At 46.5% G+C, this 21,099-nt stretch overlaps 1 protein-coding gene across 2 annotated transcripts in view; it reads right to left on the bottom strand.

The window, feature by feature from the left end:
- The window catches only part of PHAF1 (phagophore assembly factor 1), a 46,685-nt gene that overhangs the window by 16,335 nt on the left and 9,251 nt on the right, over nt 1-21,099 (bottom strand). For both annotated transcript variants that reach the window (XM_077309878.1, XM_077309879.1), the window contains exons 3-6: nt 17,623-17,705; nt 10,019-10,102; nt 5,231-5,274; nt 4,031-4,110 (exon numbers count right to left, since the gene is read on the bottom strand). In XM_077309878.1, coding sequence (XP_077165993.1) covers nt 4,031-4,110; nt 5,231-5,274; nt 10,019-10,102; nt 17,623-17,705 — 291 coding nt within the window. The remainder of the gene's footprint in view (nt 1-4,030; nt 4,111-5,230; nt 5,275-10,018; nt 10,103-17,622; nt 17,706-21,099) is intronic.

The following is a 21,099-nucleotide window of genomic DNA, read 5'->3' as shown; positions in this document are numbered from 1 at the left end:
TGGAGAAGGCATATAGGCCGCTGCCTTCAGAAACCCGTGGGTGAGTAGGCAAATATTTTGCACAAACAACAATGTATTTTCTACAAATGCTTCAAGCCAAGCAGAAGCCCACAAAGGTCTAATGTAGATGTAACTTTCCTAAACTACAACTAAGATAACAGAAGCTAGTCCTGGGGGAATGAGCTGCCTCTCCTCCTGTGAATATTCCCCTGCCTTTCACTCTTCACTTGAATCAAAGGAGAATATTCATTTACTCCTATCCAGCACAAAAGCTATATATTAGAGCAACAACAAAAAATCCACACCTTACCTAATTTCATAGGCCAGTTTCATTTTGGATTTATAATAAGCACCTAACCTGTTGCTAATTAAATAATTTCTATTTTCCTAGCAAAGTCAATGTTCTCAAAATATTGATTAGGATCCAGCAACGCACAAGCAGAAATTCTATTAACTTAGTGCAGTTCCACTCACAAAATACCCCATGCAAGACCCACTGTCTTCCTTCCTATCTATTACAGTGCCAAGAAATCTGTAACACAAGATTGTGTGTAAACCAAACGAATGGGGATACAGGCAGTCTGATTTAACGCAAGTGGTTACTGTTGAATCTTTCTTGCGTTTCCACTTGTATGAGATTTTTACAGCAGGTGGAAATTTAAGGCTGAATGTCAAACATATGTCCTGGGGGCCAGAACTGGGCCATCTAGGACTCTTATCTGGCCTGCAAGCAACTGGTGTAAGGGAAGGAAGGCAACAGAGGGGGGGAAGGCATGTGATGGGATGTGTGTGGTCAAAGCTGTCAAGAAACAGGAAGGAAATGGCTAAGGGGCACGGCTAAGAGGCTGAGGTCTAATGTAGGTAAAACAGTGTGATGAGACTGGAGGTGAAGGCAGAGAAAGAGGTGTTTTTCCCTCCCACCCCCTCCAACTGCAGCTCAGTGAGGATTGGTGAATCCACTATTGTGTGTGTGTGTGTGTGTGTGTGTGTGTGTGTGTGTGTGTGTGTGTGAAATCAAGTGGCTGTCACTGTCACTACTGCACCAAACGCGACGGTGAAGGGGTTAACTCATTTGTATGAAAATCTTGTCTGAAACCCCCCCCCCTTTTTATTATTTGGGGGAAAAAAACTAGTTTGCAGGTGATTAAATACATTTATTGGGGCTTCTGAGGGTTCCCCAGGAAATTAATAGCTTTCACTCCTAGGAGTGTTTGCATTTTGAGTAAAAATAATACAGTTCACTGGACTTGCCTGATAAAGTTTATATCTCCAGTACCTGACATTACATTCTGTGGTAAACAAGGCCCAGCCCATGTCAAATCTGGACCTTGTAACAAATGAGTTTGACATCTCTGTTTTAAACTGGAATGTCCTTTAAGAGCAGTTTCTGTTTATGAAATTCTGCGGCGTGCATGGGAAGTGCTCTACAAATAGCCTCCTCCTCACTGGGTGACCCACCTCAACCCAACCTCACTCTCAGCCCCCTTACCTATAAAGGCAGGGATAAAACTGATCTTACAACAACTCTGTAAAGTAAAGATGACAGGGCTGATGTACAGCTGCATCCAGATGTCACAACAAATTGTGGTTGCACAACTCTTGGTGAGCCCACCAGACATTAAACAGACCACAGATAGTTCATAAATCCCAGTCTGCCTACCACTTGTCTCCTTTCGTACCCTCAATTAAGAAGAAGAAGAAGAAGAGTTGGTTCTTATATGCCGCTTTTCCCTACCCGAGGGAGGCTCAAAGCAGCTTACAGTCGCCTTCCCATTCCTCTCCCCACAACAAACACCCTGTGAGGTAGGGGAGGCTGAGAGAGCCCTGATATCACTACCCAGTCAGAACAGTTTTATCAGTGCCGTGGCGAGCCCAAGGTCACCCAGCTGGCTGCATGTGGAGGAGTGCAGAATCGAACCTGGCATGCCAGATTAGAAGTCCGCACTCCTAACCACTACACCAAACTGGCTCACTACACCAAACTGGCAATTCGGAGCTCCCTTGCATTGCGCAGCTACTGGTCCAATCTCACCCCGTATTCAGCCTGCTTGCTACTGGCCAGCTGCAATAAATGTGAGGGAAGGCGGGGAAGCAATTCAAGACTTCTGCTTTGCCAAGGATCCTCAGCCTCCCCCTCCGTAAAGCTTTGAAGGGCCTGTGGCTCAGTGCTACAGCATGCAGAAGGCCCCAGGTTCATTTCCTGACATCTCCAGTTAAAAATATCAGACAGGAGGTGATATGAAACCCTGAGGCCAGGGAGAGCCGCTGCCCATCTGAGCAGACAATACTGACTGTGATGGAACCATGGTCTGATTCACTCTATTTATATTTTTTTCAGTGTTCCCCCCAACTTGTATCTTGCCTTTTTTTAAAAATTCACCTCTGAAGAGGCTGATCTCTCTGGAACATGTTTCTGCTGGGTGAATGGGGGAGAACTCAGGGGAAAAAGCCGAGGGGGAAAGTGGGAGACAGTGACCTTTGAAAGGACGCTAAGACAGTGGTGCTGCTGAGCAAACTGCTCTGAGATGTCACTGCCAAACCAGTGTTAGTACAAACCGGTTAACAAGAACTGGTGCAAACCATGGTTTGGAGTCCTTGCTGAACACCAGCCAAGAAATCACCGTTTGCTTGGCAGCCTGTCTTCCGGTGCCATACAGAAGCGGAATTCATTCAAACTAAGAATTACCGCAGTGCTGGATTGCAGCTTGTGGGAAGTTTACAGGGAAAGCACTAGCAAGCATTGAGCACTACCGTCAATGCAATTGGTTTGCCGTGGCCGCATCCACCAGCGGAAAATCCTAACTCTCCTGAATCCTGCATTCCTCAGATCCCCTGGAAAAAGTACCATAAAGCACTGTGTGCTTTTCCATTTAGACTTACAGTAAGAGGGTACTTAAGAGTCTCGTGATAAATTAGGACCTCTGAACGTGAAGCATCTTTACTAGCCTCGCTGAGCCGTGCCTGATATCTAATTATGCAAGCCATATCCAGCTGCTTTCTGGGGGAATGCTTGCTCTGATTATTAAAAAAGATAAAAGGCTTGTGTCCGGAGAGCGCTGTTGGACAGCTGCCATTCGAGGGCCTTCTGAACGGCCCCAGCCAACACAAAAGCCCAAGAGGTGGTGGGAAACTCTTGGTCAAGTTCATGGAAATAAACCCGCAGGCAAAGAGGCTGCAAGGGTGGGAAATAAGACAGAGATAGCATTTGAAGGCACAGCCCACTCTCCCCCCTGCCCAAATCATTAAAAAAAAAACCCACTGCCAGGGTTTCTCTCTGTAGTTCTAAGCAAGTAAGATGAGTGCGGGGTATGAAAGGAGAAACAAAGAAATGCATTAGCAGGAAGGAAAACACCCAATCACCACCGAATTGCCTTTTCTCTTGCTGGGAATAAATCCATGGGCAACTCTGACTGTAGGCAGACAATGTTTCCCAAAGAGAGCTGACAGGTGATTTCCTACATTGCACACTCATTTCTTTTACCCATTGTCATCTTTGGGGAAACAGGTTTTGCAGCTTTCTGAAGCAATGCAGAATTTTCACAGTACCGAACCCCGTTGTCATCTCCTTATGACCCGGCTTAGCTTCTCAGGTCTAATGAGGTTGGGCTAGGCTGGGCCATCGGGGCAGGGCCCCAAAACCCTGGTGACTCATTAAAATCTTCTGTGACCGGCTGACACCACTAACCAAATAGTTAGGAATTTGGTAAAGGCCCCAAGCACTGGAGAATCCAGCATCAGACTTGTGACCATCCACTGCAAAGAGCAGCAGGGACCAAGGGGCAGAGGAGTCAGCTGGCCTTCAGGCAGGTTTCTGGCTTTCCTGAGCAGAGTTATACATGCAGGATGTGGGGTAGCACAGGATTTAGAAACCATATTCTAAGGTCCAAGATGCATCCACTTAAAATCGCTGAGCAGGTCTGTGAATTCTCACAGCCTCCAAGGGACACTTAGGGGAAAGGGTTGTGTGAGTTCCCACGGAGTCAGCAAGCCACGTCTTCACATACACATCGATCTGCAAGTTATAACTCACCTCCTGGATGTGTCGCTCCAAACGACTGATCAATTTGTTCTATGGTTGGAGCAATAGCCTGAGAGTTGAAATGTACACCACTGGGAAAAGGGAAAAGGAAAGTCTTAGAATCAACAGATTCTCTATGCTATACTAGTAAATAATCCTTGACATAGACAAGAACTGCCCAGGGAAGACAACTTGTTATTCCCATTGTGACGATCAGGAGCTTGAGGCAAAAGTTATTCCCAGGCACGCTCAGTGATGCCCTGGAATTAGGAAATTCTTTTGGAACAATACCAAGAAAAACCCACTTAAAAAACACATTTTTATTCACAGAAAGCAGTGGCTTTTGTTGCAAACACTCGCTTCATTCAGCAGACCAAGCCATTGTGAAATAGAGAAATTAATCCATTTTCCAAAGCCAAGCTCTGCTTTTTCACAGAACCATAGAGTTGGAAAGGGCATCTAGTCCAATTTTCAGCAACCTCACCAGACAACAGCTGGAAAAATCTGGGGGAAGACGTAGCAATTAGACTAGTACAAGCCGGACAAAAGGTTTGCACCCTAAGTTTTCTTAGACCCACTGGAAGAACTGACTCTAGATTTTAGTCATTTTAGGACTGGTAAATCCCAAGCAAGCTACAACCATAAATTCACTTCCCGGTGCTCCAAGAACATTTCACATCAGTGCACAGATCCTTCTCTACCTGCACTCTTAATCCAGATTCTCTAACTGCAACCTTCTAAATGTAATCATTCAAGCTCTCCATAGGACAGGAGAGTAAGGCATGGCGAACAGATATGCCTTGTAGCAAATTAAATACTGGGGTAGATTTCTCCAGAAAACATCATGGCTCCAAGAATTCTATTCAGAGTAGGGTTGAACAAGGAAGCCACAATTCCAAACACTACCGTACTGGTGCATGACATGTTTTATGATTACTTTTGTCTAGTTCTCCAGCCACCACAGAAGGGAGGGTAGTTATCGGCTTGCCCAAAGACAGCTTTATAGCTGGTTCTTCCACATCTCCGGCCAAGAACTTCTGATACAAAGACAACTGAGCAAGCCAAAAAGCACTCTGATACCCAACTCAATCTCACACTCACCGTCTTCTAGCTCAAAGGCTTTATAATGGTTTTAATTCCCTGCTCTCCCTACTCCAATAGCCTCTGGCTGAGAGGCTATCTCAAGTGACATTTCCTCAAATGACTACTTACCAATATTTTAACTTCACTTTAGTCAAGTCATAAACTTCAATCACCTGAAAAAGGAAAGGGAAAAGTTGCTTTCAATGAGGGGGGAGGGGAAATACGATATTATTCCTATTTATTAAGAGACACACACCCCTGTGAAGCAGCACCAACAATACTAATGCGTCTCTAAGCCTAGCAAGAGATCTTGAGGAAGGTGGTCAGAAAAGAAAAGGCTCAGGAAATGGGAAAGACCATGGGCAGGTCCCACAGGTACATTTTGCTAGCAGAGGTTCAGCCTCTTGCACAAAGGGAAGGCTCCTTCCACTGGTGATGGGCACCTCCACTCGTGGGACAGCCCAGTAAGCAATTAAATCCTTAGTGAACGAAATACAGCCAAATGCTAAAGGGGAGTTACAGTAAGACAGCAAAAGGGGGGGGGGGGAAGCACCGATCTGAGTGCAAGAAATAAGGAATGACAGAAATAAACCGCATTAACTATTTATACTATCTGCTTCTTAAGCCAATTTATTTTCAACCTTCCGCACATTTAACTGACTGCTTAAAATGAGCACTTAGGTCATCTCAGGGCATTCTGAGGCAACGATTTTCCTTTGGCAAAACACCCACCCACCCACCCACAAAAACAAACAACAATATAGATATGAAATTACTGTTTGGAAAAAAAGATCTAAGTACAACGAACCACGATGAACCCTTGCAATTGACAGCATGGGATACAGAAAGGTCTTTGTATAACCTGAGTAGTCCACCATCATAGGAGATTAGAGGCAGCCTACACCTTACTCAAGAGCCTCTTGTGGCGCAGAGTGGTAAGGCAGCCGTCTGAAAGCTTTGCCCATAAGGCTGGGAGTTCAATCCCAGCAGCCGGCTCAAGGTTGACTCAGCCTTCCATCCTTCCGAGGTCGGTAAAATGAGTACCCAGCTTGTTTGCTGGGGGGTAAACGGTCATGACTGGGGAAGGCACTGGCAAACCACCCCGTATTGAGTCTGCCATGAAAACGCTAGAGGGCGTCACCCCAAGGGTCAGACATGACTCGGTGCTTGCACAGGGGATACCTTTACCTTTACCTTTACACCTTACTCGCCCTGACTGTAGATTTCAGTACTACTGATCTCAAGCCCATTCGACTGGAGGACATGGGCAGCGTTGGCTTGAATGGATGGTTAAGGAGAACTGCTCTTCGTTCCCCCTAGGAATTCCCATTCAAGGTTCTGGGTTTCTCAACATGCTGCTACGTTATCTGCACCAGCTAACTTCTCATATAGTTTTTAAAATGTGTCAAACATTTATCGACTGGGATGATAAATGATATTGTAAGAAAGCTAGAAAGGCTGGTCTAGACCAAAGGTGACCAATGTTTTTGAGCTGGTGAACACCACTGGGATTCTGAGACAGGGTGGTGGGAGCAACCACAAAATGGCTGCCAGACGAGGCGGAGTCAATTACATCCTCAACATCAGAGAATGTAGCCTAATGGAAACTCTTTAACAGGATGCCTTTTAAAATGGATTTTCTTGCATAATCACAGGTTACCTTGAGTCACAAATTACCTGTGCTGGGTATAAATTATTGCCAAAGCATTTTTTTCTTTTAAAAATATTGGGCAATTGCTTCATAGGGCCCCTCCTACCTTCCAAAAACACTTGGCGGGTGTGCCAGGAAAGATCTCGGTGGGCACCATGTTGGAGACGGCTGGTCTAGACAAACCGTGGTACTGATGGCCTCCAGTTCTGTCACATCCTAGAAATTAGTTTCAACGCTGCTCTGCAATCTATTTGCCACTAAGCCCCCCGCAGGGCTCTGCGCTCTGCGAGTGAGAATCTTCTGGTCGTTCCCGGCCCTAGGGAAGCACGCCTAGCCTCGACCAGGGCCAGGGCCTTTTCGGTCCTGGCCCCCACCTGGTGGAATGAGCTCCCGGGTGAGCTGCGGGCCCTGCGGGACCCTTTAACATTCCGCAGGGCCTGCAAGACGGAGCTCTTCCGCCAGGTCTATGGTTGAGGCTGGGGCTGCCGGGGTACATCGACTGCTCTCCCCCGGGCTTCTTGAACATCGTTGACCTCCTTCTCCTCCACCCCCCCCCTTTTTTAGGAATGGGGGTAGGAAGGGGATCTTATTATTGTGCTGCCATGTTGTGACATTTTAAAGTCTTTTAATGGGAGTTTTAATGGGTTTTTTAAGATATTGTAACCCGCCGCGAGCCATTTGGGAGTGGCGGGAAATAAATCGAAATAATAATAATAATAATAATAAAAGCACCAGCAATCAAGCAGAGCCTGTCTCTTTCATACCGGGCTGCTTTGCCTCAGAACAGCTTGTACTGGGCTGGCTCTTCCTCATGTGTGTCTCAACTTCTCATTGCATCACGGGGACCAGGGCTGTCATATGAAACCGAGGGCAGGAACCTGGATCCCTTCCCCCTTGCCTGAGCCACATGGCTTTATTTTGTTGTGTTTTTGTACTTACAAATTTAGCTGCTGGCATTTTCTGAGCAGCAAGACGGACAGTTTCAGTATGGAGCAAACGCACACAGAGAGTACCGTGGGTCAGGTCTAGGGCTGCCAGCTAGCTAGAATTTACTATGGAAATTATATTGGGTACTCGTAGTATGCAGTGTAACATGGTTTGCATATACACTTGTTGTGATGGTTCAGCCCTATGTTGTAACTCTGCCACAGGTTTATCTAGCTTTGCCATCTAGTCTGACTGGCAGTGGTTTTCCAGGATTCCTGGTAGAAAAAGATTACTCTTAACTGGCAATGCCAGGGAATGAATGGGAGGCCTTCTACAGTCAGAATCATGCAACAAGAGATTGGGCCCTGAAAACTCCTAGAGGACTGTAGATTTTGCTGTCAGCACACTTCTTTGTCTTTTTGTTCTAATAAATGAATGCTTTAAAATGCTACATGATTCTGGCTAGTCAAATGCCATTTCTACACCCCGTCAGGAAAACTTAGCAACCGTCTAACTCTAATGGACACTGATAATCTTTGGAGGAGAAAATATTTTCCCTTTGTTGGACTCAGCGAGCAGCTATCACTGGTACCCTTAAAGCTACGCAGAACAGACTTCTACAATCTTTGCATGAGGGCTTATGGGAGGACGGTATAAAAATCTAAGAAATAAATAAAAAATAAAAATTTACCAAACCATTTTAGCTTCTGCTAAGCATTTACAATTACGGCAGGGGCAGGGGAGAGCCATAGCGAAGCAAATTCAAGTGTTTGTGCCTGTGTGTGTGTGTGTGGGGAGGGGGGGGGGAGGAACAATGGCACTGTTGACAGGAAACGCCTCTCTACCATCTGCAAAAGAACACTTGGCAGGTTATGGTGACTCTTACAGAACAGACCATCTAGCATTTCTGCAGCCAGACATTTGATTTGGGGTTTTGTCTGGAGAAAAGACATGGAATGCTAATCAAATAAAGACTTCCTGGGTTCTGCCAGCAGCTGCAGGCAGACGCTGACATTGGGTGGACAGGCAAGTAAGCAGCAGCACTGGAGGGGGGGGGGGCTTCAGTGGCACGGGAAAGGATCTCATGGGTGGCTGCAGTTGTGCTGCCCCCGGCCCTATATTCCTTTTATTGTCAGCAGCTGACTGGCAACCATCAACCATGCCTGGGGCTACCGTCTTTTGAAAAGAAAAAGGGGACATGTTTCCCAATGGACTCATTCGAACAAGTGATCACCATGGCAAATCTCCTTTTAAATACTATTTAATGTTAATGGTTACTAACTAGGAATATTCCTAGCCTACCAACCCCAAAAGAGGATATTTTCACCAGCTTTTAAAAAAGAGCCCCAAACAGGACAGAAAGCAAAAACAGAGGACATGTCCTCAGGAAAGAGAACATCTGGTAATCTGAACAGTGCCTGAATGTTCGGATTTGACTCAAAACCATGAACAACATTCTGGATCTATTTATTAAATAAAAATACAAGCAGGTAATTTTGTACAAGTCTCAAACCGCTCAGATATCTTTCAAACGTCTGAGTGTTTACATATCCTAGCATCGACAGCAGGCTTTCTCAACCAGGACTTTGTGAAACCCTGAGGTTTCTTAACAGCCCTGGAAGGGTTTGCTGAATGGGTGGGAGTTAATTAATTTAAAATATATTTTTTAATTTGTTAAGTATTTATTGGGTGATACAACCATAGATGGCCATATGGACCTGCCCTCCTCCAAATGGCCAATGATGGGCCTGGGGATGGGGGGGGTGGGAAGAGGAGGGACCCTGGGTGGGCGTGTCCACAGCTCTGCTTCCCAACCATATTCTGCACGATCGCACCACTTCTGGGGTTTCTTGAAGCCTGTAGAATATTTCAGGAGTTTCTCAATGGTAAAAAAGTTGAGAAAGGCAGACCTACAGTATCACTCTGTCCAATTTCATTGGGAAGTGAGTTTTAGTTTGGCAGATGCAAGAAGGAACTGGAACAGTCCCGATAGCAAGTTGCCACTCAAGACATCTGAACATCCCTTCTGTCAGAACCAACTCTGGCCAGGGGAACTTGAATATGTAAGTCTTATGTGGGAGGGGGAGGGAGAAGGCAGAAAAAGTACATGATGTCGTGTTCAGAAAGCTGCACTATGAACTGGGAGACCCAGATTTGATTCCTCGCCCTGCCATGGAAGCTTGTTGGGTGACTTTGGGCCAAATGAACACTCTCAGCTTAACCAGTGGGTTGTTGCAAGCATAACATGGAGAAGAAAGCCCCACAGCTACTTTGGGCCTCGTCAGGGAGAAAAATGGGAGAGAAACAAAGTAAATAAACAGATTTATTTGTTGGTTTACCTTCAGTCTTTGATTGAAAGCGTCAAACAGCAGTTTGATTCCGTCCTGAGTCAGGTTAAGGATGAGGTCATGGCTAAGGGGAGACTGGGGGGGGGGGGGAGAGAAGAAATTAGTTGTTATTAGTCAACAGATTATTTGTCAAGCCAAGTTCTGCGACCAAAAGCCAAGCAAGAGAACACTGACCCTAATTTTTCCCAGTTGGCAGAGAGGAGCACGGATTGTTTCAGAAGCGAAAGGCCAGGCGCTTGCCAAATATTCTGGGCTGTTTGCTCATTTACATGAAACTGAAGTGGCTCTGGTGAGATATTCGTCCTTCTGAAACTCAAAAGCCGATAGCTTCCATGGAAGAAAAAAAGTATCCTTCAGAGCTGACAATTGTCACTTAGGTTGGACAACAGAAATGCTTCATAAAGGAGAGAATCTGTTACTCTCAGTGACACCTACAGTGCTGGGGGGGAGAGGTGTTAAAAGCAATCCAGAGAGCCTCTCTCTTTTCCCGCTAAGACTCTGAGAAGGTGTTGCACATTTTGGATACAAGAAAGGGCCAAAGAGGACTAGAAAGCTTGGAGGGGCTACTGCAGGGGAAAGTCTGAGAGCCTTCTGTAAGTGTTTAGAACACAAAACTGGGGAAACAGGGCCTAGAGTGAGTGTTTGGTGGATTTGGGAATGTTTAGGAGTATGTGGTTGTTTATAGTTTCACTTTGAGCTCTGCACAGGTTATGTGCTAAGTTTCTGTTGAGAGGAGAGGAAGTTTGAGTGCTATCTATGACCCAGTCTTTGGAGCCAGGGGACTGGGCAGTTGGTGGTCACAGTGCAATGAGCCAGTTGTGAGGCTGAGAAAATGGGGAGGTTACCTTCCAATGTGGGGTGGCATGATGTGAAGGTGAGGCTGACAGGGAATACACTGATCTGTCCGGGTACTGAAAACTAGTCTCAGCAAGAAGCCTCATGAGTTTAGTTCATTTTTTTCCAATAAATCACTCCTGCTAAATATGCCAAGCCTGTTTATTTGAGAACTTGACTGGAGTGTGACACCTACACAGGGGTACTCAGTTTTTAGTGGATGCCCACCAGCCCTCTGAACACAGCAGCACCACAGAAAGATGCCCATGGCACAAAGAGTTCTGGAGGAGTCGAGTAAGTGAGCCAAAGAGCGTTACAGGGCAAAGAACCTTCCAAGTCGTTTGTGGCTCTGATTGGTTTCCCAAGTTTCCCCCCCTGCTGGTGCTTCTCTGATGCAGTCGGGAGGAGCAACTAAGCTTTCATAAAAATGCCTTGCATGGCTTGCAAGACCTCCAATGCAGTGCTTAATATCACTATTTAAATTTTTTTTCTTAAAGTCTATCCCCACCATGTGATAAAAGCTTCGCAGCTGCCAGATAGCAGTGTTCAGACTAATTTCCACTATTATTTTCATGGCACGGTGTTTTTTTTTAAAGACGGTTTAACATACCGTGGTTCTTAGCCATACAAACAGTAATTTACATTCTTTGTTCCCCACAATGAAGACTCAAAGCAACTTACATCATTCTCCATTCCTCCAGTTTTATCCACATGACAACCTTGAAAGGTAGGTTAGGCCAGGGTTTCCCAAGCACAATACCACATGGCACCACAAACGCCCCTCAATGGTACTGTGGCATAGGGTGGGGGTTCAAAATGGTGACTGGAGAGAGCCCTCCAGCTCTGAGTGAAAAGGAGCTTAAAAAAAACAATTCTGCCCTTATTTGGGCAAGTTGACCCAACCCCCTCCCCAAGTGGCTAATGATAGGCCTGGAGAGGATGGGAAGGGAGGGGCAGCCATTTAAACCTTTGCTGCCTGAAGCTCCTCTCACTTCCGGGGACATGGCAGGGAGGCGTGGCCAGCTGACATCACTTCCTGGTACCTCAAAGCCTGAAAAATGTTTCAGCGGTACCTCCAAGGTCAAAAGATGGGAAAATACTGGCCCAGGCTGACGGAGACTGGCCCAAGGTCACCCAGAAAACTTCTGTGAAGCCTCTGAACCTGGGTCTCCCAGATCCCAGACCAAAACCCCGGCCACTATGCCATGCTAGCTCTATCATGAAGTCTCATGAATGCCAGGCAAACTCCCTGTTCACGAGTCTAACTGTGTCATTCCGAGCAGAATTATGCCCTTCTAAGTCCACAGACTGAGAACAGGGCAGCTGAGCCCAGGATGGCCCTGCCTATCTGCTTGACAGGCAGTCTCGCCAAGAAATACAGAAAAACAATTCTCTCCGAGCAGCAAGATTGCCGGCAAGCACTCCAGTGACACAGGCCTGGAAGCAAGAAAAATATCAGCAGGCCACAAGTTTTTAATATCCATATGATGTCCTGGGGCTACTGCACAGAATGCTGATGAAATCCGTGCCGAAACTGAGAGAGGGGGAGAGCACTGAAGGAGAGAAGGATCGGTATGGCTGCCTGTAGCTTTTCTTTCGTCCTTTCACAAGGCCCGTGGCCAGGCCAATAATAAAAAAGAAGCAGAAGCAGATACTCATGTATCTCAGCAGAAATACAGATGTGGCCATAGCTTTAACCAGTAGCTGTGTGGCAACAGCTTCAGAACTGCAATGACTGGGGGGGGGGGCTCCTAATTCCCATTTTGTAAAGCACACATTTATGCTGACTTAGTAGTCCAGCTGCCATTAAAAGGATTCAAATCGCACTAAGAAAATGAAACCGAGATTCTTGTATGCTCTCATTTTCTTGTGCATTTCGTACGGATTCATTAAGGCCTTTCTTTGGGGGGGAGGGACAACGAGACTCAGCTCTGGAACAGGTATTCAGTTATCTTAGGCCTCTTAATGCAGCAGAGGCTAAAGAGTCATTGGAACCTCCACTTAAAAAATAAACACAAACAAAATAAACACAAAAATAAACACAACCGTGACTTAAAAGGGTTGACTGAGTCAACCACGGCCGGCAAAGTTAGAAGCTCTCTCTGCACTCCTTCCTTTCATTCCCGGTCACGTCAGTGTGGTGTGGTGGTTAAAGAACAGCGGGCTCTAATCTGGAGAACTGGGTTTGATTCCCCGCTCCTCTTCCACATGCAGCCAGCTGGGTGACCTTGGGCTAGTCACAGCCCTGATAAAGTTGTTCTCACAGAGCAGTAATATCAGGGCTCTCTCAGCCCCACCTACCCCACAAGATGTCTGTTGTGGGGAAGGTGATTGTAAGCTACTTTGGAACTCCTTTGGGTAGTGAAAAGCAGGATTTAAAAAACCCAGCTTCTTCTGTTAACCAGTCACAGGATTGTCATCTTAGGTTGCGACGGAAGGCAGGTTTAATAAGGTCCCTGTTTCCCGAGGGCTGTTCCTGCATGGGTGCCCCAGTCCAGATACACTGGATTGTTTAATCTTAGACTGTCCTTGTTTTCAGAGTTGTTGCCCAATTTGGAGGATTTCCTTATGCAAGGCTGATGTCATCCATCTAGACGGGAAAAATTGTATTGGGACAGCACAGAATGCGACGGGCCCTGTCAAGTTGCCTGCGATCACACTGATCTTAGTCCAGATTGTAGTTGCCAACTTGGAACGGATGAATGCTACCACTGCTGTAACCATCCAGGTTTGTCTGTAGCTGTTTTGCTTTGCAAACCTGGTTTCGCACCGTGACTGTATTTCATTCTTGTTTTAATTCTTCATTTCTGTTACGCTAATAAAGGCTTTGTATTTGTTTAGTAGGATAGCAGTATCTTAGGTTGTGGGGAGTGCCACATGCCATAGAAACACTGATGTGAACAGCTAGCAAAGAAGTATGGCTACAACTCCTCAAAATTCCTGCTTTGAAGCTGCAAGAAGGGTCTCTGGATAAGAGTCCAGTCTCTGACAGCGGTTTCTCCAAATTGTAACCTGCAAGTAAATGACAATGGGGTTCTGCTTATCTCCTTGTGAGGAGGGAAAGGGCAAAGAGTGCATGTTCAAGCCCCACTGAAGCATAAACTCAGGAGGAAATAGATATATATTTTTTTAATTGCTGGACCTGTAGTTTTAACAGCAAGCTTTGCCTCACAGCAAGGCCTCGGGGACTTTTTAATTGCTCCACTGGCCCAGTTATGCCAAGAAAGGTGTCTTGATTCCTCGGCCCCTGGAGAGGCTGTGAGGCATGTTCCCCCTGCTTTCAACAGATAATGGCTGGACCACAGCACTGGCTGAATTACCACTCTTGTCTTACACCATCAGCTACCTCCTCAGAGGAATCCATAATAACCTAGGTCAGATCTCTGGTGACTCCAGTGGCCATAAAATATTGAATACTTCCTAGTGAGTCTGAGAAGAGTGAAGAAACAATCACCGTTGGAATGTATGAATTCATTCTGTGACCTGAGAGACCTAACTGCATGTGCTCAAATTACAGAGGTGCACAACCCCATTCCCTCTTTAGCCACTGTGCCATAAAGCTGCCTGCTTCTCTGCCCCAATGGACACAATTTGGGGTCAGGGACTGTATTCTGTCAACTGGACACACTCACCCACTAAGAGGCCCATCTGCTTCCAACTGCACTATGCTTACACTTCCCGGTCAGGGACAAAATACATGTGACACTAGTCAGGTCATGGGTTCCTGAACTAGATGGTCAAACCAACAGGTCGTAGACCCTGAGGCTTTCCCCTCATGCTGCCTCTTAGCAGTGGCATCCAGAGGTTTGCACCCACCATTTATGGAGGCTTCCTTTACTCATCATGCCTAGTAGCCATTAATGGGCCTCTCCATGAAATTGACTAGCCCCCAACTAAAAGCCATTGAATGCACCCTATAGGAACAAGGCCAGGGGCCTTATGGGAGCCAAGTGGGATGGACTAAAATTCTTTAAGGTCCTCCCTATTTTACCCCACCCCACAATTTGTACTACTGAACCAGCTACTTGATCCGTTTGCAAAATAAATACAGAAATTACAGAAGCTGGGAGGTACTCGTCACGAGGCTAGTAATTGCTATACACTGGAATAAAGGAGGACAAATCCATTTAACTGAGTCTGTGCCTGGCAGAAAATCAAAATGCTGAGATTTCTTCACGGTCATGCTTGGCTCTTGTGGCCTTTTTTGCATGCCCAAGGAAATGATTGCCACTTTGGGAGGCCAATTTCCTCCAGACCGGCCATGGATTCTGGTACAGGGAGGGATGGGGCATCATCTGGGCATGGATTTGGGGGTCACTGTGGGTGGGCAGTAGCTGTGAATTTCCTGCATTCCACAGGGGGTTGGACTACATGACCCTGGAGGTCCCTTCCAACTCTATGATTCATGTTATTTTTCAGCCTCCTCCCATGGTCATTTGCTAAGGATCAATGATGTATCAATAATCAATAGTCACAGCTGTCACCGTATTGTTTTTTGCAACTGTAAGGGGGAGGGGAGTCTGTTAGCTGTCAGTGGCCTGGGAAGCATCCCTAATTATAATTGTTTCTGTGGCCTGCTTTTGCCGCGTATCTCTTTGTGTTGTCTAGCCAATTTACATGCTTGAAGATGGAACCGTGGGAGAGAGAGAGACAGAGAGTGCGCTTGGATGTTATCAGTGCGCCTGGCCTTGGGTCAGTCTGCAGGGGTGATGCAATGTGCACCTGGGCACAGGACTGTTTGGCATGCTTTTCCTGGGAACAGGGGAAGCCTGCCTTTCCCTAAGTGGGGTTTTTCTCCTGTGTGCCTGGGGATGGGGCTTTTGGGGTTATATTGATCAATGTATTGTTTATCAATTTAGTTTCAGCAAGAACAACCATGAGCTTCGTATCGCTACCTCGATAAACTGCTTTTGCTGCTAACGCCGAGTGTTCCATTGAGAAAGCTGACGGGGATCTGACAGCAACTGCTACACACTTGAAGACCAAGCCATTCAGATCTTGAGTTATCTTGGTCCAAATTCTGTTGAGACCCTTAAACAAGAACAGAAAGTGTCTGTACTTGCTTATCCCTAGAAAGCCTAATGTACACAGCAGGAAAGCTGCCAATGGGCAGTCTGCACATTTCCAGAGGTTTTTTTTTGTTTTAAATTCTGTTGTCACTGGGCTCGGTTGCCAAAAATATATAGACGTTGTCAAGAGGCACAGGGACAGTTTAACGCTGATGAATTAAACACGGCTGATTTTAGGCTGCAGGGCAATAAAATAGGAGGCGAAGCATAAGGACAAGGATTAATGTAATGCTGAATCATGTTTTAATCATGCAGAACAGCATGATTAAAACATCTATGTGGCTTAAATTACAGAGCCTGCCTTTGTTATCAGAGCTGCCAAAGCGTGCTGGAGACAAGAAGTAACATTCGCAGGGCGCCCCCCTCAAAGCTACACCTACATATTTTAATTGACCATGCTCAGTTTTGACTAGAGGGTTACAGTCATGGCCCAAGCCCTCCCTCCCCCAAAAAAAAATCCATCAAAATCCTCTGCTGTGATCAACAGTTCATTTCACAGAATGAGACTATTTATTGTCTTCTGAAAGGTAAAGGTATCCCCTGTGCAAGCACTGGGTCATGTCTGCCCCTTGGGGTGACACCCTCCAGTGTTTTCTTGGCAGACTCAATACGGGGTGGTTTGCCAGTGCCTTCCCCAGTCATTACCGTTACCCCCCAGCAAGCTGGGTACTCATTTTACCCACCTCGGAAGGATGGAAGGCTGAGTCAACCTTGAGCCGGCTGCTGAGATCGAACTCCCAGCATCATGAGCAGAGCTTCAGACAGCATTTCTGCTGTTTACCACTCTGCTGCAGACTTTCTCTCCCTCCCATCAGCACGTCACCCCCACATCACTCTCAACTCCCCACCTAAAACAGAACAAATACTGTATTTGCTGTAAATATGTATTGATTGGTCAATCTAAACTGGAAGCTCTTACTGTATTCACTTCATTGACAGCCTGCCTTTCTCCCCAAAAGGGACACAACTTGGTTTACGATGTGCTTCTCGCCTCCACCGTATCCTCACGCCACCCTTGGGAGGCAGGTTAGGCTGAGAGCATGAGTGTGGCAAAGGTTACCCAGTTAGCTTCTATGGCCAAGCAGTGATTTGAACCAGGATCTGTCAGGTTCTAGTCCAATGTTCTAACAACACCCCACCACAATGGGGATTTCAGGTCGTAATACATAGCCTCTAAGCTTGCAGTAGAGCCTCTTGTGGTGCAGAGCGGTAAAGCAGCAGACATGCAGTCTGAAAGCTCTGCCCATGAGACTGGGAGTTCGATCCCAGCAGCCGGCTCAAGGTCGACTCAGCCTTCCATCCTTCCGAGGTCGGTAAAATGAGTGCCCAGCTTGCTGGGGGGTAAACGGTAATGACTGGGGAAGGCACTGGCAAACCACCCCGTATTGAGTCTGCCATGAAAACGCTAGAGGGCGTCACCCCAAGGGTCAGGCATGACTCGGTGCTTGCACAGGGGATACCTTTACCTTTTAAGCTTGCAGTAGAGAGATCTTCCATTTTTCCCTGTTAACTGCTGACGTAGTATGGGATATTTAGAAAGCCACGTGTTGCATGATGTGGCAATCGTAAGGGATGACGGGACGTCATGTGGCCAGCCATTGTGTGTACAGGCATTCCTCAATATTGACACATCCTGAGCGGGCTATGTACCACCCGGGGTGAACAGAACAGCCAAGCCAGATGGTGACTTACCTGCTCACTGTAGAGAACCTGGACATTTTTGATGATGCGACAGTGCTTCTGAAGAATTGCTACAGCCTGAGCCAACGGCATTCCTGGAAAACGCAAAACAAAACACACCAAGAAGTGTTACAGTCACTGCTCCTCACTGAGCCGTGTTGGGCAAAAATGTGTTTGCTCAGCAGGGTCAACATGTGGCAATCCCGGCCCCAGGGCCAAGAATAACAAGTCGAACAGCATAAGCATTTCCAGCCAATGACTAAACCCAGTTGTCTCATTAACTTAGGAAGGAAACAAAACACACACACTTCTATGCCGAACCAACAAGCCAGAGCATTTTCTTAGAAGCAAGACAAGAAAAGGTATTGTCAAGACTGGTGCTATAGACCGAGTTCAATTAGGCTGTAAAAGCTGCACACTTAATCAAATTTAGTGACGCACAAGTGACGACGCATGTTCTGCCACTCGCTAAACCTTGATGTGTGCTCATCTGTGCTCACTGTGCTCACAACCTCTCACTTGCTGGGAGCTGCCTTAAGTCTTCACATCTCAGCGTTGTGTCTGTAGGACCCGTCTGCAGCTCTCTCCCAGCCCCCAAAGAACTGTTTGTCAGGGCCTGTCCCCTGGTGGCAGAAAGTGCTGTCAAATCACAGCTGACTTACAGGACGACTCTGTAAGGTTTTCGAGCCAAAAGACATTCAGAGGCTTGCCTCTGCATCACGACCCTCGAATTCCTTGGAGGTCTCCCATCCAAATCCTAGCCAAGGTCGACTGTGTTTTGCTTCCAAGATCTGACAAGATCGGGTTACCGATTTACACATCAGCACAACAGGTTTGCCACTAAGTCCCTCTTCTGCAAGAAGCTGCAGCCAATCCTAATTCTCTGATGGGCATCTGAGTACAAACGTTCACCAACACCTGTATGGTACCTTCACACTTAGATGTACTAACCTAAAAATACAGCATGTGGAGAAACCTCTAAGCACCTCACGCTTTCAGACAAGTCTTCCGAGACCTTCAGCAGGAAGCCACGATCGCTTAAATCAGGGGTAGTCAAACTGCGGCCCTCCAGATGTCCATGGACTACAATTCCCATGAGCCCCTGCCAGCGAATGTCCATGGATATTTGGAGGGCCGCAGTTTGACTACCCCTGGCTGAAATAGTGTAGGCTCTAGTTCCCTGCCGGGACTTCTTGGAATAGAGGAGGCTATGAACCTGACCATAAATTCCATAATGGTCAGAATGCTTCCCTCCTTAAAACCTTCCCAAATTCAAGGCTGTATTGGGTAAGCCTTGGAGGCAAAATTTAACCTCCGCAATTCCTAAAGGATGGATTAGCGGGGGGAAGGGGTTAGCTCCCCAATGCACATGGTATTCCTGGGAAAGGTATTCAGCATATCCAAAAGTATGTTGCTGAATGGTTTCCATCTCTAGCTTATTTTACTGTGCTCTAATTATAGGTCCTTAGGCTCGATGATTTAGCTTGTCCTAAAGCTAGCAATTCCAACTGGAAAACGGGGCAGCTATCATCAGATGTCCATACTGTGCCAGGAACAACCGTCTCTGGAGAAACTGGCAGCTCCTTGCTCATTCGCCTGATTTGGGCTTTTTAAAAACAATTGAAAAGGAAGCAGCAAGCACGTTAAGAACAGATCGCTGCATGCCAATGGGGGCTGTCAAATTTCCAATTTGTTCCTCCTAACTTCTTGCCTTTAGTTCTGAGAACAGCTGGAGGCACACGGCAGGAAAGAACGTGAGCTCCCCTACCCCACAATTCAGCCTTAATTTCAGCTATGAATTCACTGAGTGACCTTGGCCAAGGATTTTATTAGAGAAAACTCTTGTGTGTTTGTGTTTTCACTGTCCCTATGTTCTCTCTGCTTCAGCGTCCCATTTGCAGTAGAGGGGAGTAATTTTGATCCTATCTTACTGGGGAGTCCGTGTGTGTGTGTGAAAATGGCTAGACAATGCCTGTGAAACACACCAAGGTGCCATATGCAAAGCTAAGGCCAATCTTTGGTTCCCAGTATTTGCTTCTAAGAGGCTGAGGATGGCCATATCATCACCCCTACTGCTTTCATCAAGTTAGAAGTCCACCCTCCACTTGCATGAACAATTCCTTTGCTCCCCACTCCTGGCACCTAAGCCGCTACTCAAGCTCCATAGCAGGACAAGATGTGTCATTAGGGTTGCCAGCCTCCAGGAGAAGGGGCTGGAGAACTCAGACTTACGGCTGTTCTCCAGACTACACAGATTGCTTATTTATTACTTATTTAAGGCATTTATTCTGACACAGCTGCTTTGGAAAGTAGACTGCATGACGTTGTACCCTACTGATGACCCCCTCCCCAAACTCCACTCTTAGGCTCCACACTCAAATCTCCAGGTATTTCGGAAAAGATTGTGGCCAGTGACAGATTATCTGCCTAGCATGCAGAAGATTCCATCCAGTTAAAAAGGACCAGTCAAGAGGTGATTCGGAAGACCTCTACCTGAGACCCTGGAAAATCCAGTGTCAAAACCAGGGGTAGTCAAACTGCGGCCCTACATATGTCCATAGACTACAATTCCCATGAGCCCATGCCAGCATTTGCTGGCAGCGCCTCATGGGAATTGTAGTCCATGGACATCCGGAGGGCCGCAATTAGTAGCATACTCAGGAAGGCAACAGGGAAGATCAAGCCATCCTCCAACAAATTTAACTGGTTTTTCCTCCAATGGAAGAGCCTGTAATGGTGGAGGAAGGCATCTTAGACTGGAGGAAGACTTCAGACAAAAGAACGGGTGGAGTATAAATATTTTAATACATAAATATAATGGTAGGATCCTCCCCTTCCCCCTGGGTATGTTTTACAATTTTATCGCCTAAATCTGGTCAATATTGTATTGCCAGCGAAAGATGATATGAGATCTGCTGTTGGAAAGTCACTAGCGGATTTACGACAGCCAATCAGTTTAAGAGGAAAAGGAAGATCTTTCATGCAACACTATTTCCTTGTCTACTTCATTAGTATTGACAAGATATATATCCCACCTTTATGCCCGCATCAGGGCTGCTAGCAAATTATAAACATAAACATAACAAATATAACCACATCCTGACTATCATTACAACCAACAAAAGACATTAAAACCAGAGCTAAAACATACGTATAAAAACAACAAAACATTGAGCAGGAAGGAGGGATCACTGAGCAAATGACAAACAAAACAATTATGATGGCAACAGAAGCAGACAGACAAGATTCCCTTTGGAGAGAGTTCGGGAATTCTGATGCCACAACGGAGAAGGCTCTCTGCCAGGTTGCCACCCGTCTATTCTCAGAAGGTAGGGCCTCCAAAGATGGCCACAGTGGTCAGGTAGGTCCTTCAGGGATGCTGTGAGCATGGGTGCTGTGGCATTGTACTTGCTGAGGTCCCCCTTCCCTCCCTCCCTCCCTCCCCAAACCCTGTCCTCCCCCAGATCCATCCCCTAATCTCCAGTTTCC

This window comes from Paroedura picta, chromosome 14 (genome assembly GCF_049243985.1).
Source record: "Paroedura picta isolate Pp20150507F chromosome 14, Ppicta_v3.0, whole genome shotgun sequence".
Lineage (NCBI taxonomy): Eukaryota > Metazoa > Chordata > Lepidosauria > Squamata > Gekkonidae > Paroedura > Paroedura picta.
Note: the sequence above shows the minus strand (reverse complement) of the source record. Positions and strands in the feature narration are given on the sequence as shown.